Source organism: Eleutherodactylus coqui, chromosome 1 (assembly GCF_035609145.1).
Source record: "Eleutherodactylus coqui strain aEleCoq1 chromosome 1, aEleCoq1.hap1, whole genome shotgun sequence".
In the NCBI taxonomy this organism is placed as follows: Eukaryota; Metazoa; Chordata; class Amphibia; order Anura; family Eleutherodactylidae; genus Eleutherodactylus; species Eleutherodactylus coqui.
The window spans coordinates 153,796,399-153,815,488 of record NC_089837.1 but is presented as its reverse complement, the minus strand read 5'-3'; the positions used below and the strand labels follow the sequence as shown (position 1 = coordinate 153,815,488).

At 41.1% G+C, this 19,090-nt stretch overlaps 1 protein-coding gene across 1 annotated transcript in view; it reads right to left on the bottom strand.

Moving 5' to 3' along the window:
• LOC136630232 (probable cation-transporting ATPase 13A4) overlaps positions 1-19,090 on the bottom strand; it is a 201,618-nt gene that overhangs the window by 7,135 nt on the left and 175,393 nt on the right. Inside the window, exons 23-28 of the mRNA XM_066605486.1 lie at positions 15,461-15,570; positions 11,284-11,380; positions 7,092-7,164; positions 6,792-6,966; positions 5,784-5,953; positions 4,343-4,431 (exon numbers count right to left, since the gene is read on the bottom strand). Of these exons, the coding sequence (XP_066461583.1) occupies positions 4,343-4,431; positions 5,784-5,953; positions 6,792-6,966; positions 7,092-7,164; positions 11,284-11,380; positions 15,461-15,570 (714 nt within the window). The remainder of the gene's footprint in view (positions 1-4,342; positions 4,432-5,783; positions 5,954-6,791; positions 6,967-7,091; positions 7,165-11,283; positions 11,381-15,460; positions 15,571-19,090) is intronic.

Here is a 19,090-nt window from a genome sequence, read left to right as displayed (position 1 = left end):
TGCTGCTTATGGAAACAACAAAGGACCAGAATGGCAGGCAGAGGGGCAGGGTAGTGGCATCCAGTGGGAGGTGTGTTATGTGTGTGGATTTTTTTTGTTTTTTTTTTAAAGATGCGATTTTGCATGTTGAATATACATACTGTTGCCAGAATTGATGCAGGCCGATGAGGGGAGAAAGAAATCTGAGTGTGAGGCTACATGCACATAAGCGCGAAACTCATGCGGGTTTTGTGCGTTGCAAGACGAACAAAACTTGTGCGAATATGAACTCCATTGTTTGAATGGAGTCATACACGAGTGAGGTTTTCCCTCACAGCGATGCTGAGGGGTTAAAAACTGCCGCATGTCCTATTTTTTCGCATTCCTTGGAATGCATCACCTGTTTTCAGTAGGACCTTAAAAACATCACGTCTATGCGATGTGCATACAAGTGTGATGCAATGTTTTTCAATGAAATCAATGGAAAACCCTTACGATTCTCTATTGCAAGTGAGGATTGTAATTTCACAGAAGCAATGCAAGGTGTTTTTGCATGAAAAACTCATTGCATCTAAGGGTAAAACGCATGTTGAAAAGTGCAAAATTGGGCTGAGTATCTCTGCTTGGTATTGAGCTTGCATGTAGCCTGACTGATGGATTTTTCAAGAATCTCAGTCCTCCAGATTACAGTGTAGTGGGATGCACTGCAAGTGCAGAAAATAAACAGTTTAACAGCCAATTATAAATATTATTTTTGAATTAAAAATACATAAATTTAAAAAAAACAACCTTTTCTTTGTTTTGTTATTGCCATGTAAATTCTCTTTCATCAGTAGTGTAGTGATTCTGATCATTTAAATGCCCAGTTTATTACCCCAGATGGAAGGGTCTTTTGTTTGTTTTGCCCTCCACAGCCTTCCCCCTGTGCTAGTTCCTCACTACTTGTGGACCAGTTGCATCGTTCTTACCCCGTACCTCTTACCGTAGAGTTAAGCCGTGGAGTAAGTAGACCTGTGGCAAATTAAATTGGTATTGCACTGAACTGCAGATGAGTCTCTAAACCCAACATATCTGAGCTAATGTTATTTATGGTGATTTAATATTGTCTGATTTCTTTTTTTATGAATTATTGAATATATAGAATAAAAGAATTAAGGAACATTTTAAAAATACTTTGAGTGACTTTAAAACAATTTTTTTCCTATAAATCAATAGTACAAGTGATTGTAAAGAAACTTTGTAATTAGAGATGAGCGAGCATGAAAATGCTCGGGTGCTCGTTACTCGACTCAAACTTTTCGTAATGCTCGAGAGATGGTTTCGAGTAATGTACCCCATTGAAGTCAATGGGCAACTCGAGCATTTTTGTATGGGACTGATGCTCCGCATAGGTGATGACTTGTCAAACACCAGAAAACAACAGAAAGTCATGGAAACACCACAGAAACGGATAGAGAAGGGCAGGGGCAGCATGCATGGCTACATCTGAGACTCCCAGCTCCCACTATTAAGCCAAAATGGTGGCAAGAGTCTGGCGTCACCGCCTTAACAATTTTCTTCGGACAAACCCTCATTAGCAAGGCACATGTGCTGGCACATCTTAGCTAAGCACCACACTACCTGCAACCATTGACAATCCCTGCCTGCAGGTGACACCGCTGCCTCTTCTCCTGGGTTACTTGCTGGCATTGCTGTCCAACCCACCCGCACGACCCTGCGTCCACAGCGCACCCAAACTTTTCCCTGCACAGCATTCAGCTGGCCTCATGCTCATGTCTATTTATAAGTGTGTACTTAATGAGGAGGAACCAGAGGCACACACTGCAGAGGGTTGGCAGGGCCAGGCAGCGACCCTCTTTGAAAGTGTGGGCGATAGCCCACAGTGCTGTTGAGAATTGATGATAAATTGACGTACGATCATCATTCCAATCCCGTGCCACCTCCGTCACAAAGTGAGGAGGCTGGGAGGAAGGAGGAGCAGCAACCAGAGGATTCAGAGTTGCAATCCCTAGGCCGGGAGTAGTGGACTGCATTGAAGACTGGGTGGTCAATACATTGCTGGACGCGTTTTCTGCCGTCCACGACAGGACCTGCTCACACTGCTCTGTTTGTAATAAAGGTCTAACATGCGGACCCGTAAATTGTGATATGAAGCTGGGGAGCCCAGAAACTTGCCTCTCTCCTAATCCCGCAGCAGTCGGCTGTGATTCACCACACCCAGGAACTCGGCCTGTGCCCACACCCTCACTTGGACGTCCGCGTCTTCAACCCTTACCTCTACTACTCATCATGGCGGATTAAGAATAGAGCAAAGCCCAAATAAATTACCCCACTGTACAGCACTTGCAACTGTGGCTAATTCACCGCACACAGAGACTCGTTGATAGTGGAGGCTCTATGTTGTGACTTGAAAAAATTAACCCACTGTCTTGCGCTGATACCTAGGGGTAATTTACCATTTGCAGAGACTTGTAGATAATAGAGGCTGTATGGAGTGGGAGAAGATTCTAAAGCCAGTGGATAGTGCTGGTAACTGCGGCTATCTCAACCCCACCAACGAAAGGTTATTGTAAGACGCTCTGCACAGCGGCAGAGCTGAAATACTTTGCAGTGGCCCAGGAAATATTACAGTACTGTTTAGCGGTGAGACCTCTGTCTAATGCACTGCAGACACAGAACGGTATAACTGAAGTAGTTTGCAGTAGGCTAGGAAATGTTAAAGTGCAGTTTCATGGTGAGAGCTGGTTGTACGGCACTGCAGGCTGAGAACGCTATTACTGAAAGGCTAGGAACAGGCCTAGATGCGTAATACAAAAATTGATGCACTACTGCTCCCAGCCAGCCACAACTATAATGCCCACGGTGAGATGTAGCCCTAAGAAGGAGCGTTGGGGTTCTTGCACGGAGGATCAGGAGGACTGTATAACTTTCCCTATATAAGAGGCTGTGTCCCAACACTCTGCACACTACGGCAGACACAGAACAGTATAGTTAAAATGGCCTCCACAGCCCGAGATGCTTAAAAAAAAAAAATTGGTGCACTACTGCTCCCAGCCAGCCACAACAGTAATGTACACTATGAAGAGTAGCCCATAGAAGGTTTGTTGGGGCTCTTGAAGACAGGATCCTACGCTAACACTATCCCTGTATAAACAGCAGCACTTTTCCTAACCTCTGCCAGCATGTGCCTGAGGCGAGCCGCGGGACCAGTTTAAGTACTCGGCAGTCACCTGATCGGCCCAGCCACTCACTACTGGGGAGGGGGGGAGGGCTGGCACGTCATAGCAGGAAGTGGTAATGTCTTTCTTGCATACCTATCGGCTAGAAAATGGCGCTAAACATGCAGGGAAGGAAATGCAATTGACTCGAGTACTGCGTGGTGTTCGTCTCGAGTAACGAGCATCCCGAGTACCCCAATACTTGAACGAGCATCAAGCTCGGACGAGTATGCTCGCTCATCTCTATTTATAATGCATCTTACTACAGGAAAATGTCTCTTATTCACTTTGTCAGGTTCCTCTCCTTCTCCCACTACTTCTGCACTGATCTATTACGGTCAATTTACTGCTCATAGGTGTCCTAGGTGATAACAGGTTTGCAGATCATGGGCAGATCAAGTTACACAAAATTTTATGGAGAGGGGGAAGAGAGGCAGAAGGAGAGATAGAGAAGCCCAACACACAGAGATACTGGTGCTGGCTAGTAAATGATTAAGGTCAGTTTCACATCTACATTGGAACTCCGGACTGAGGTTCTGTCATAGATCCGGCTGAAAATGGCGGAAGAAAAAGCACTGTTTGCAACGCTTTTTCTTCTGTCCAAAAGCTGGGCAGCTGGGCGGAAAGCAGACAGACACCATTATAGTCAATGAGGTAGGTCTGGCGCTATTCAGTTCCGTCTCTGAACAGAACCGTTCAGCCGCATGGATTTCCTTTCTGGCTCCTCAAACAGAGAAGGAAAGCAGAATCCCTGCCGAAGATGTGAGACCACCCTTACTGACTCATACAGCTACCGTATTTATATATAAACTGCTCAGCAACGTTCTACTTGATGCAGTTAATTTATGATGCTGTCCTACATAGAAATAGAGAAGATATCCTGCTCTGCTATGTGTGCAGTGCGTGGGAGAGATCACAGCCTCTTGTCTCCACCCACTCAGGGTGATCATGATATTTGGTTAAATAGATCTAAAACACTAAGGTATCATTTGAAGTGCAAAGATATATTGAAATTAAATGCTTGCAAACGATAAATCAAATGTCAGCTTTGCTCATTTATAGGACCATTAGTATAAAAAAAAGAATTTCAGAACATACTTAAGATGAATTTAGTGTTTGGAAGACATTAAATTCAAAATGATTACCTCCATAGCAGAATATAATGCGCCGATATCAGCAAAAAGGAGAAATACATAAGCTGCAACTTGTATTATGATAATAATTGACAAAATATCTGAAAAAAAGCACATTCAAATAATGCCATCAACATGTGTGTATAAAACAATTCTGAAAGCTATGCTGCTAAAAGAAATTCCTGATGAATGATGTTAATATAAACGTAATGCATGATGGAATGATGCACACAAAATAGAAGTCAGCCCGCAGCAAAGATCAAATTGGTATTATTATTAAAGTGCCCAGTTTAATACCCCGGATGGAAGGGCATTTTGTTTGTTTTGCCCTCCACAGCCTTTCCCCTTTTGCTAATTCCTCACTACTTGTGGACCAGTTTCATTGGTCTTCTCCTGTAGCTTTTACCGTAGAGTTAAGCTTTGGAGTTGGTAGACCTGTGGTAAATTAAATTGGTATTGCACTGAACTACAGATGAGTTCTTCCTTAACTTATCTTTAAACCCAACATATCTGGAATGTATGGTACAAGGTGTTGAAAAAAATAAGAAGTGAAACATATATCTCTAACTGATGCCATCAATCACCCATAGACTCCCTTGCTATCCACTTAAGGATGTAGCCCCTTTTTTTTTCTATTTTCGTTTTCTTGCCAAAAATCTTAACTCTTTTATTTATCCATCTTTTATTTATCCAAAGTATATTTAACATATAGCTTTTCTTACTGGATGACAGTGACCTCTGATGCATGCCATCCATTGTCAATAGACTCCCATATTAAAAAATGTATGCAATTAGGGAGGACCTCTTATTTCCTCACACCCGCAGGGTGGCTGCATAGCTTTGTAGCTGCAGCCCTGCTGACTCCAATGATGTCTTTCTTTTGGAGAAAAAAAGAAGAAAGACCTCATTGGACTCTATGGGGTCCAATGGCTGAAAAGAAGGTCAGTGGATGCAAAGCTATGCAACTGGTAACACTTACATGAGGACATGATAGGTCCTCTTTAAAGTATATGTCTATATGTCAACATATGTACAGTATTCTATATTTGTACCACAAAGTTGAAGAATACATTTTCTGTATAGTATCTCCCAAGTAACAGTCAGTCAGTACAGTAAATTAAGCAAATTTGGATAAAATTCTAATGAAATATACATATACATTGCCAATTTCTCTTGGCACACAACTCTAAAACTAAAATTTGTTTTTAGACATCTATACAAATATTCTAAAGGTTTCTTGTATTATCCATGAGGCTAGCTTCATTGACCTTGGGGTATCAAAATTTTGTCCCATAAATATTCCATTACTTCATGTTCCTATCTTCAGCTTGGGGAAGCAGGGGCATTATTTTACTCTTCCCCTCAAACAGTAAAAGGGTTACTTTTGGCTACCTGATATTTAACTGCAGACTTCTGAAATGAAAGTGTATAATCAGTTTTCGTTTCTACTTACAGTTAGTATATAAAGGCTGCCGGAAAGGCCTCCCTTTGGCAAACACAATTTCAATTGTTATGAGATGGAAACCGATTATAGGAAACATTGTTGTTGTGTAATAGTTCTCTGCGTATGCACGATGTCTTACTGTAACATTTCCTGTGCTGTAGTTTAATGGAAGGCATGCACTGTGGAGGAAGCAAACCCCAATTATAATACTGTTGTGAGTTCACTTTGCCTTATCCTTTATTGTATGGAGCTGCAAGACCTGCTCACATGTCCTGACCAAGGACAGGATACAAATCTGCAACACACATCCCCCCTTTATTCACCCAACCTCGCACCATCGGACTTCCAGTTCTTTCTAGCAATATAGTCATTTTTGAAGGGCAAGCATTTTCCAGAGGAGAAGACTCTGATTTCTGAAGTCTCATCGTGGCTTTTGGAACAACCTGTTGAGCAGGGTGTTTACAGTTGCATAAAGAGATGGGAGAAGTGTGTCCCCCTAGGTGGCACCGATATAGAGAAGGACTAACAACTGTGCCAAGTTTCGTTGCTCTCAGTTCACAGGAAGTGGGTCAGGGGAAAGATATTGTATATATCTAAAAATTAAGATAGGAGGAGATCTACTAAACTAAATGTGCAAAATTTGCAAAGAAAAATGTCATACATGAATTACATCAAATTTATTATGTGTTCTGTGTCTCACCAGATGATTTTGAAAAATATATCACACAATGTGCTTAAACTGTGTTAAAGTTGGCATTTATTCTATTTTCAAGCTGACTAAATCTAACGCAAAAATCTCCCCCATTGTTTTCATGATAAAGTTGTAAATGCCCTTTTAACAAAGTTTTATTGTTCAAAATTTGTAAAAGTGCAAATAACAATGTTATCATGGTATGATAATTAGCATTTTTCATAATTTCAGTGCAATAAAATTATACTGCATAAAATGTATACGTTTATGAACTAATCATCATACATTGCAGTGACACCTGTGGTGGCTTCAATTACCACATTTACCTGAAGACATCATTTTCATCGAACCATGGCTGTTGTTGAAGCAGACAGAAAGCTATGGCTTGGACTATTAAAGCAAAAGTGAGGTGCATGAAAATAGAGAGTAATAAAGGAGGAGAGATAAGTTGTCCCGGTGGTCTGTAAGGAGCCAGCTTTGGGGCCGGATAGTTTAAACTCACTGAAAGAACAAAGAAACAAATAATTTTGTAAACTCATAGAAAGGCGGACAAAAAGGTGTTACTAGTGTCCAAATAGCAGCTGTATGAGTGGAAATAGTCATATAAAAAGTAAAAATATACTCACTAGTCAGGGTAACTGCAATGTTGATAGCAAAGTTTTGTAGGAGGTACTGGTAGTTCCCGAGAAGTGTTTGTTTCTGAGAAAACACACAATTCATGACAATTTGGATTAAATGTTCAAATTGTTCAATGCCGTAAAATCCGGATTTTGATGCAGGACTGCTGGCAGGATTCTGCTATTTTCTTTTTTTAATCAAATATTTTTATTAAAATTTTAATAAATACACCAAATTATGTAATCTAACCTACGCTGAACCCAACCTACCTTCCTCCCAGCTTTCCTCCCTTACAAAGAGAAATAAATAAATTACATCACAATATATGTCATGCTATTTTACACATTACACAGTAGAATAAAAAAATTACATATATAGACATATATTAGCTATTTTTACTTCTAGTTTTACCGGAGAAGTGACAATACATTTAGTTTTGACCTAACACAGTAAAGGCTAATCAAGAGTTGTCAATCCATGTGAACCAAAGATCTTCAAACTTCTTTAAAGCTCCTCTTTTTAGGTATAGATGTTTTTCCATGCCTACAAGCCAATTAACTTGATTTATAAATTCTCTGTTGGTTGGTGGAAAGAGAGGATTCTGCCATTTATAATTTCATGCCAAGATCTGCATGTTAGCAGGACAGCCTATGGTGCTGAGTATTCCGCAGGAGGGTATATTGCCCATGCTGTTGCAGAAAATTCCATCCTGCGTGAAAGGTCCTTAAGAGTTTATTCTCAAAACTCTACAAGCACTTCTCTCTTCTGCCTTTCATAGGGGAACTTAGGCATAAGCCCTCACTTTACAGTATTTAATAATTATGCAATTATTTATTTCTATATTTGAAGGAAAAGATTTAGTAAAGCAGGTCGGGATTATAAAAAAATGTCTCCCACAAATTGTATACAGTTTTTATTAGTGAAAACTTGAAGTGCATTAGAAGAAAGAGAAAAACGTTAAACTTTCCATTATGCTTTAATGCTAGTCCCTTAAAGGCAACCTGTCTTCACTTTTGAGCCCCATAAACAAAGTTATGGGGCACAAAAGGTAAGAGAACAGGGGGTCTATGGAGATGTGTTTCATACTCAACAGGTGCCTCGCTTCTGGGTTGTGTCCAGAATTTGGCACATCCACAGAGTCTGACTCTTTTCAGACATTTATCTGTATAGGAAAGTGCGTAGACAGATTCCCATTGTGTGCATGTTTCAACTTTGTGGGCATGCAGCACGGGAACGAGGCACCTGATGAGTATGAAACACTGCTCCCCAGTCTCTGCTCCCTCAGCTTTGAGCTCCATAACTTAGGTTATTAATCTCAAAGTTGATGACAGGTTCCTTAAGCCCCTTAAGGATGCGACATTTTTTTCCATTTTCGTTCCCCCCCCCCACCCCCACTTTTAAAAAATCATAACTTTTTTATTCACTCATCAATTTAGATGTCTGAGAGCTTGTTTTTTTTACGGGACAAGTTGTATTTTTAAATAGTACTATTTAATGTACCATATAATGTACTGAAAAGCGTAATTCTGCTGTGTTGTTTCTACGGTATACACACTGCAGCAAAATAACATGATTACTTTATTTTATAGTCAGTATGATTGCTGCGATACCAAATTTATATAGTTTTTTTTCTTGCTGGACTACTTCTAAAATAGAAAAAATCTTTGGGAAAAAAAATTTCTGTCGCCATCTTCTGAAACCCATAACTTTTTAATTTTCCATCAACATTGTGAGGGTTCATTTTTTTTGTCCTGTAGTTTCTATTGGTACCATTTTAGAGAACATAACTTTTTATTACATTTTTTCTTGGAGACGGGAATGACCAAAAAAACCCACAATTCTGACGTTGTATATTTTTTTCTGACAGTGTTCACCGTCTAGGGTAAGTAATGTGTTACTTTGATAGATTGGACTTTTATGGACACGAAGATACCAAACTTTTTTCTTTTTTTTAATGTAGATTTTATATAATAAATATGGAAAAGGAAGAGGTAAACTTTTATTAACTTATTTTTTTTTATAATTAATGCGACTTTTGAAATCTGATTTAAACATTTTTTTTTGTACCCGTATGGGACATGAACTTGCAATGGTTTGATTACTCCTATGCTCCCTAGCTGTACTCAAAAAAAAAAAAAAAAATGAATACTTACCTAAAAGGCTCGGGCCGGAACTTCCTGCTGCTCTCCGGAGCTCTGCCACGCGTCCTGAAGTTCACCTACAGAAGACCACTTCCTGGTTGCGTGATTCATAAATCCCGCCTTCAAGAAACCATGGCAAAGATTGATTCATCCAGCACTGCTCAGCCAATCAATGCAGCGTTATTTTATCACCGACAGCAGCGATGCGTTGCTCAATTTTTCACAAGAAAACGCATCGCTAAAAAATCGCGGTAACACAGTAGCGATATTACCACGATTTTGTGAAAGAGGCCTTAAGGGTGAAAACATGCAAGAACACGGATATTCAATCCAAACAAAAGAAAACATTCTATTTGTTCATATAGTATAAGCAGCAAAAGCAAAAACATCGCCATTCAAGTCCTTTACAAATGAAAAAAGGCAAACTTTCTTTTTTATCAAAGAAACCAACTCTAGCCTTTAGAACACTTTTGACTGCTCTAAGAATCCTATTGACTAGATTTTGTAAAATGATTGTTTCTAATTATTTAAGTGATGCTCTAAATATATTTTAGAGGCTTTCTTGAGCATCTGGACACTGTTGCCTCACTTCACCAGGTAGTTCTTGCAAATCTTTAAGGTCTGATTTTGTGTATTATCTTGCAGCATAATGAATCCCAGCCAATCATTTTTTTCCTGCAGGGACTACAGGGTGAACGAGGATGTTGTGGTACTCTTTGTATTTGAAAATCCCATGGATTCTATACAGTATCACTCACTCCACCATACGAAAATGCCTTCTAAACCATTATAAATCCTTCAACATGTTTGACAGTTGGTGTAACTCACTTAAAGGGGTTGTCTCACGGCAAACCTCAAAATTTTACCTTACCCCATTCCCCCTGTCATCCCCCGGCATAAAATAGCAAATTAAAGCGGTTTTTAAACCGCTTGCTACTTACCGATCCGACGAAATAAGGACTTTAAAAAATCTTCTGCCTAAGATGGCCGCCGGTCCTTTCCCAGGGATGCACTGCGGTTTTCTCCCATGGTGCATCGCGGGTCTTCTCCCATGGTGCACCATGGGCTCTGTGCGTTCCATTGCCGATTCCAGCCTCCTGATTGGCTGGAATCGGCACACGTGATGGGGCGGAGCTACGTGGTGACACGTAGAAGGGGGCGGAGCCAGAATGCAGCTCGTGCCTGGACCGAGCAGAAGGGGAGACCGCACAGCGCAAGCGCGTCTAAAAAAGCAAGAAGACAGCGAAATTAGACGGAGCCATTCATAGCTTAGATATAGCTATTCATGAATGAATAGCTAAGAGCTATGTGTGATTGGCTGAGCGCTCAGCCAATAGCTAAGCAGTAGCTGCTATTGGCTGAGCCCTCAGCCAATCTGCACAGCTCTTTCAGGAGGCGGGGATTTTTAAATCCCCGACTGCTGAAAGAGCTTCATAGCAGTGCCGGGGAGCCATCAGGAGGACGCGGCTGAGCGCAGGAGAAGCGAGTATGATTTTTTAAATTTTTTTTCCACACTTTTGGCAGATTATCGGGGAAGGGCTTATATTTTAAGCCCTTCTCCGATAATCATTCCGCATGGTTTGTAGAAAGCAGTGCTTTCAATGGGATCGGCAGCAGTGCCGATCCCATTGAAAGCAATGGAATAGAATGACGGGGACTTCTGCCACAGCTGTGACAGCTGTGGCAGAGGATTCCTTCCTCCCCGCGGTCCCCACGGGGATGAAGGAAACTCCTGCCATAACTGTCACAGCTGTAGCAGAAGTCCTCGGCATTCTCCATCTCTTTTCAATGGGGCTAGTGCTGCCGCCGCTGGCCCCATTGAAAAGACTGGCGATATGTCGGCGTGATGCCGATTATTTTCTCGCACTGCGATGCGAGACTTTAACTTTAGAATCGCATTGCAGTGGAGAAAATATCGCCTGTGGGTGGGAGCCCTGACTGGTAATGTATATTACAACACTACAGACAATGAAAAATGCTGATTTTAGGTGAAGAAAAAATAGCAAGATAACTTTATATGACATTTATGTTGGCAAATGTGAAAGAGTAGAATTCATACCCAAAAAAGAAATAATATGCAAATCATTCCAATGAGCTGCAACGTGGTTAAGAATTTGAAGACAGAGAATGATGTAACAAGAGTATTCCGACCTTCCCTGCATAAAAACACAAAATGTTTGTTATGTGTAATAGGAAAACATTCACTGGAGTTTCTATAGGTAAAACTATAATGTTTGATTGAGAAAAATATTTTGCAAAATCAGCAAATGTCACGGATAAAATGGATTTTTAAAAAATGAATGATGTGAATATTCATTACTTTGAATTTGGCTGATCGGCAATATCAATATCAAATACTGTATTATCAAATAGTGATAAGCAGCAAGTGGAATAATTAGATCATGTCAAGATCAGGCCAAGTTCAGAAAATCATTGTGAAGCGTAATGGCAGATTTCCCTCCAGAAGGTCTCCAATGTAGCCGAAGACCTCCAAAGTACATAGGAATGTAGCGACAAATGTGGAGCATTTTATTCAAAATTTGTAAAAAATAGTGCACAGTGGTATGGGGGTCAATCGTAGCACAGGGGTGCCATTGAAAACAAAAGTGTCATGTTCGTCCTGGACTGCCAACCTGAACAGGGTATGGGGGGCAGCCAAGACGGACGTGGGAAAGCACTGGTACAGGTGGCTAGATGCAGAACAGACAGAGAACGCATCTGCAGGAGGGTAAAGGCCTGTATATTTCGACTGAGCAACGTAAATGGAGAATAAACTAAGGGAAATCCTGTCTCTGCAAACCCCTACCCCAGGAGGGAGCCCTCCCTAATCGTCGGACTGATCGTTTCCGACAGGTGCGGACCCACACTCGTACCTGGGCCGCTATAAATCCCTACCAGGGAGACCTGAACACACGGGGTACTGTGCATGGAAATAAACAGAACAAGTACAGACAAACAATAGACACAAACAGGAAACAAACCAAAGCAGCGGAGCCAGACACACAGCAACTCTGAGCAGGCTGACTGCTCAGGGATCACTGAAAATTAATCGGCAACTTCCAGGCAGCAAGAGCTGGATCTTATAGGGAGGAGGGAGAAGCCAATTGGCTGACAGAAATGTCAATCACCAGCCACACCTTTCAGACACTAGCAGGACTATTTAACCTAGACTAGAAAGCACAGGAGCTGTTAACCCTGGCTAGTCTGGACAGAACCTACCGAAACTAGGTGTGCTGGCAAATAATTAACCATGTGCTGACTGAGACGTGACAAAAAAAAGGCCCACATAGGGTCTCCTAGGTCAAACTAGCACCAAGGAAGACAGCAGGTCTGCTACTTCTTTTAAAAGCAATTTCATAAGTTTTCAAGGACAAATTCTGCCAGGTAAAACACAAAACTTAAGCATAAGCCTCCTAGTCCTCCTCCAAGAAAAAAGCATTAGAGTTAACAAAGATTATGCATAGAGAGATAGCTGGTGTGGTGGTTATTTTAGAAGCAATATCATAAAGTTTGCAAAGGACAAATTCTACCAGATGAAAAGAACACCCTAGCACAGGCCTTCTCTATGGAACGCCTGTAGAGCTGCAGCTGCTACTTTTGCTTTTGAACATTTTCATTTTGGGAGGAGGAGGAGGAGGAAACATGGCAGAAGGAGAAGAAGAGCAGCCCCACAAGCAACAGCACTTCGAGGGAAGAGTGTGCTCCTCTTGGAAAAGTGAGAGCTGTAACACCATATTTCCATATTGATATATTTTTCATTTTGGGGGAAGAAGGAAGAGGAAAGATGGTGGAAGCAGGAGAATCAGAGCAGCAGCAGCAACAGCACGAGCACCTTGAGGGCTCAGTGTAGTCTTTGATATAAATCTATGCTCAGTCATATGTGAGTAAAAATTGCCAGTGTGATAACTAATCAGTGGAGTCTGCCATGGAGGTACTCAAGTCAGGTGAAGCCCATGCCTGGTTCAGGCAGATACGTCTATCAGTTATCACTCCCACAGCTGTGCTGAACACTGGCAGTGGAGCAGGCAAGCACCTCTAAAGCATGTTGTTCAAGATCTGGCCACTTATCCAGCATAGACACACAGAAGTCAAAGGGGTTAACACCATGTCTGAGTACATCCATGTGAGAGGCGACATACTCTTGCTACCATTCATGGATAAGTGCTGCCTGTGACTGAGTCCAACCCTGTGCTTTTGTTGCAGACTGACGAGTTGAAAAAACTATTCCACACTTCTGTAAGACTTCCCTTTCCACTGGTGGTGCTGCTGCAACTAGTAGTAGCTGATGATAACAGTACAGCACTTATGTTTGTCTGTGATGCCCTACTTCCTGTCTTAGTATGGTGCTGCCCTGCGATATTTTCCTCTTCCTCCTCCCCCTACGAGCTTCTATCATAACTCTGTGTTTGTCCAATTTGGATCAAGCATTGAGAGCTGGCACCTCCATTTCCACATCCTCTTGAGTACACATTAACTTTGAAATGCTGAACTTGTGCAATGACCCATCCACATCTTCCTCCTTGGAGGAAAAAATTATTGGGCATCAGCTCCGCAGACTGATCCATGTGGACTGCTACGGAGGGTGCGTGGGATTTGGCACAGGGTGAAGTAGAAGGGGGGTGCTCATGGCTGACTAGTGTAAACTGACTGCTGTGTACTTGAGGTATGCTGTGTCATCCATTCTATGCTGTGGATGAAAGGACCATCCTCTACTACCTCTACCACCACCACTAACACGCACCCTAATCCTTCCTTTTTTCATGTTTCTTTTTCTTTTTTTGTTCTTCTTAGTTCTTTTTTGGTGTGCTTTTTAGTGTAGTTTTATAGTTTCAGCTAACTTTGTAACTTTCAGAAAACCACTGCTAACTGTTTAAGGGTGGCTTCACATGAGCGTGTGCGTAAATAGGTGTGTACATAATTGCATTGGCTTTAAAAAGGGAGCCACGGCCGCTTCCAGCACCCCTAAATTGTTTTGTAGGGAAGGGCTTTACATATAAGCCCTTCCCAGAAAAACAAGAATATATATTTTTTATATACATATATATATATATATATATATATATATATATATATATACACACACACGCACGCACGCGCACACGCACGCACACACACGCACACGCACACTATATATATATTATATATATATATATACACACACACACACACACACACACATATATATACACATATACATGCACAATTATATATATATATATATATATACTGTATATATATATATATACATACACACACACACACACACACATATACACACACACACACACACACTTACCTGCCCGCCGCTGCGGCAGATGTTTCCTTCATCCCCACAAGGAAAAAGAATTCCCTGCTGAACCTGCCACATCTGTGACAGATGCAGCAAAGGAATTCTTCATTCCTGCGAGGAATAAAGCCTTCCCGACCACAGCTGTCACAGATCAGGTAGGGGATCCAGCTGCCGGCACCCTGTAATTGTTTTTCAGGGAAGGGCTTTAAATATAAGCCCTTCCCTGAAAAACAAGTAAAAGTGATGAAAAAAAAAAATCATACTCACCTTCCTTCAGCTACCGGGGCTCAGCCGAGTCTTCTCTGCGCTGTCCCCGACTCTGTAATGCAGTTCTTTCAGCACTGAGGCTCTCAGCCAATCACAGGCAGCTCTCGCCTGTCATTCATTCAGCGAGAGCTGCCTGTGATTGGCTGAGGTGCGCAGGCAATCAGAAGCAGCTGTCTGTGATTTTAAATCCCCACCTGCTGAAAGAACTGCATTACAGAGCCAATTTAATTTGATGAAAATCATGTTGATTTTAGCATCAGGCCAATGCTATTATCAAATCTATCTAATACAGCAATATGAAATACTGCAATGTCAAACATAACCCATGGACAAAATCGGTGGCACTCAGCCCTAATCCTACACTGACCCTTATGTAAAGAATATATTAATGTTTAGGCTCAAACAACCTTTCTAAAACAAAAAAGTTCGATTTGGCAAACAATCCTGTACACAATACGGGGTAATATTTACAATATGCCTGGTGGGTGCTTCTATTTTTTATGTATTTAATTTTTTTTTAATCTCTTCTTTAAAAATTGTTCCCATCTTCATGATAATCTAAACTTTGGGGGGGAAATAGTGTAGAAGTTGTGCAGAATGTAATTATTGATTTTAAATAAATGATAAATGAGTATAATATTTCTTTATGATGTATCTTATAGATTGATACCAAACTTACTTCATGAGCAATGGAACACATTCGATATTTGGAATTTTGGAAGTAAATGGAGATGCAACAGAGGCTTCTAATTCAGAAAGTGAAATTCCAGTATGAGCTATTTTAAGTGCCTGTGAGTGAAAAATATATAAATTAATAGTTTGCATAATCAAACACAAATCCCTGTTATATTTGTTATTTAGTTTTTTTTTAATGACTTTATCACATCATGTATATACTTAGGTTTGTATATTTATTTCATTTTCTATATCTATAAAGGGCCGTGTGTGGCACAAACTGTTAAGGCAGGAGAAATGCAGTCCTAAGCTCTCGCTTACAACCTGAAGGTTGTGAGTTCAATCCCCCCATGGTTCAGGTAGCCAGTTCAAGGTTGACTCAGCCTTCCATCCTTCCAAGGTCGGCAAAATGAGTACCCAGCTTGCTGGGGGTTAATAAATAAATTACCTGAAAGCACTGCGGAATAAGTTAGAGCTATTTAAATAACAAGTCCCTTTACACCCCCCATATATCCACCCAGGTGTATTTATCGTATACTTTTAAATGCTTCTATACTAATACACCCTATCATTGCTTCATGCATCTTTTATAAACCAAATATCATTCCTCTCTCTCCTCAAACTATTCTTTCTAACATGACCAGACAGATTTGTGCTTGAAAAAGTAGCATGTTTTGCTCCGAAAGGTATAATGAAAACAAAGATCTGGTACCGTGTTAGCCAGTAGAGCAAAATGTGATTGTTCTCAGCAAGAGAAACCACGTAATCTTGTAGATATGATACCTTTTAATGGCTAACAAACATACATGATGTAATAATAGCGAGCTTCCGAACCAACGCAGGGTTCTTCTTCAGGCTTATGGATTTGATCTGAAGAGGCATGGATATTTATGCACACTTATAACATACATACTTATGACAAGGCACATATATGGATGTGATTGGTTCGCACTTAAAAGGAATTCTGCAACAGCAAACAAACTTTTTTTTGTCTAGGCACTGATAGCGGAGTGAAAGTTTTATGGTCCCTAAATTACTGTTGGGGGGGAGGTCAGGCAGACTAGAAATGCTACAAGAGGTACACAAACATTTTAGCTAAACACTGATAAGGGAGTGAAAGTTTATGGTCCCTGAATTACTGTTGAAGGGGGTCTTATCTGTATAATGTCTCACACTTCCCATTCACGCATAAATCCGGGGGAATAATTTAACACAGTATTCAGAGTGTCAAAGGTTGTTATCAATTTATATTCCCAAATTCTTCTGTGGTTTTGTGACTTGAAACCACCCTTCAATATCAAAACTCTCATATCTCCTATGTCATGTCCATGGTTAGAGAAGTGCTCGGCCACAGGCAATTCTCTTTTTCTGTGTTTAATCGTGTGGCGATGAGATCTCATCCTTGCTTTCAGTTTCTGTCCTGTTTCTCCAACATAAAGACCCCCAACAGGACATTTAATGCACATGATCAGGTACACAACATTGGACGAGGAACATGTGAATGTCCCTGGGATCTTATAGTCCTGCTGTGTGTTGGGGATCCGTATCCTGTCCGCAGTCAGTATATGTGAGCAGGTCTTACAGCTCCTTACATTACAGGGATAATTTCCTTTTTGTGTGTCAGAGGGTAATGCACTCCTGATTATAAAGTTCCTCAAGTTAGGAGGTTGCCTGTAACACAGAAGCGGAGGGTCCAGGAATATGGTTTTCAGATGGTCATCCTTGTGCAGGGTGTGGTGCAGTTTCTTTGCAGTTTTCCTTAGTACCTCTAGTTGCGGATTGTAGGTCATTACTAGAGGCACACGATTGTTTCTTTCCTTCTGCTTGTATTGGAGTAGTTGATTCCTCGGTATCTTGGTGGCTCTGGTGATTTGGTCATCAATTGAGGTGGGATGGTAGCCCTGATTTATAAACGTCCTTTTAAGATGGTACAAATGTTCCTCTCTGTCTGTTGGGTTGGAGCAGATCCGGTTATACCGGATGGCCTGGCTGTAGACAATGGACTTTTTGAAGTGTTTAGGATGGAAACTGTCCCATCTGAGGTATGTAGGCCGATCAATCGGTTTTCGGTACAGGGATGTCTGTATTGAGTGGTTTCAAATCTTTATGGTGGTGTCCAAAAAGTTGATTTCTGTATACGAGTAGCTTAATGTGAGGTTTATGGTGGGGTGGAATGCATTGAATCTTTCATGGAATTTTATTAGTTCTTGTTCGGTGTTGGTCCAGATGATCATGATGTCATCATTGTAGCGAAAGTAGGCCAATGGTTTGCTGGGGCAGGAGGCCAGAAAGTCACTCTCCAGTTTTGCCATAAAAAGGTTGGCATATTGCGGTGCCATTTTACTGCCCATGGCAGTCCCGGTGAGTTGCAGGAATATCTCTTTGCCAAAGGAGAAATAATTGTGTGTGAGAATGAATCTTGTGAGTTGTAGCACTGCATCAGAGGCGACCCCATTGGCCTCAAGGTGCGCCTGGCAGGCAGTCAGTCCATCCTCAAGTGGAATGTTGGAATACAAGGATTCCACATCCATAGTGGCCAGGATGGCGCCATTGGGGAGGGGACCTACGGTTGACAGTTTGTTCAGTAGGTCCGTAGTGTCTTGCAGGTAGCTGGTTGTGTTTCTCACCAGTGGTTTGAGGATTCGTGGTTTGAGGATTTGAAGGGTGGTTTCAAGTCACAAAACCACAGAAGAATTTGGGAATATAAATTGATAACAACCTTTGACACTCTGAATACTGGGTTAAATTATTCCCCCGGATTTATGCGTGAATGGGAAGTGTGAGACATTATACAGATAAGACCCCCTTCAACAGTAATTCAGGGACCATAAACTTTCACTCCCTTATCAGTGTTTAGCTAAAAATGTTTGTGTACCTCTTGTAGCCTTTCTAGCCTGCTTGACCCCCCCCCCCCCAACAGTAATTTAGGGACCATAAAACTTTCACTACGCTATCAGTGCCTAGACAAAAAAAAGTTTGTTTGCTGTTGCAGAATTCCTTTTAAGTGCGAACCAATCACATCCATATATGTGCCTTGTCATAAGTATGTATGTTATAAGTGTGTATAAATATCCATGCCTCTTCAGATCAAATCCATAAACCTGAAGAAGAACCCTGCGTTGGTTCGGAAGCTCGCTATTATTACATCATGTATTTTTGTTAGCCATTAAAAGGTATCATATCTACAAGATTACGTGGTTTCTCTTGCTGAGAACAATCACATTTTGCTCCGAAATGCATTGCACTCCATTGTTTTTTCCCTCTATTTTTGCCTGTGTCTGCATAAATTTGTCTTCCTACCAATAAACCATGTGAATTTGACATCTCCCAGGACCCCCTCTATCTTACTAAGGACGTTTCTGGATTGAGAGGAGTCCTATATGAGCATAGGGCTCCTCAACTAAGTAAGCTATACCCATCACTACACATTTGGAATTAGATTACATAGCTAATACTTACATGTCACTGCGTCTTACATTTTACAAGCGTAGTAAAATACTGCGCCAAAAATATAATCTTGCAATTATCTTCTGTCTTTGTATTGGCAAACACATGTACCCTATCCAAAGTCTGATTTATAGCAGCTAATCCCGTCCTGCCTTACAGCAAAAACTATTAATGATGTATTCCGCTT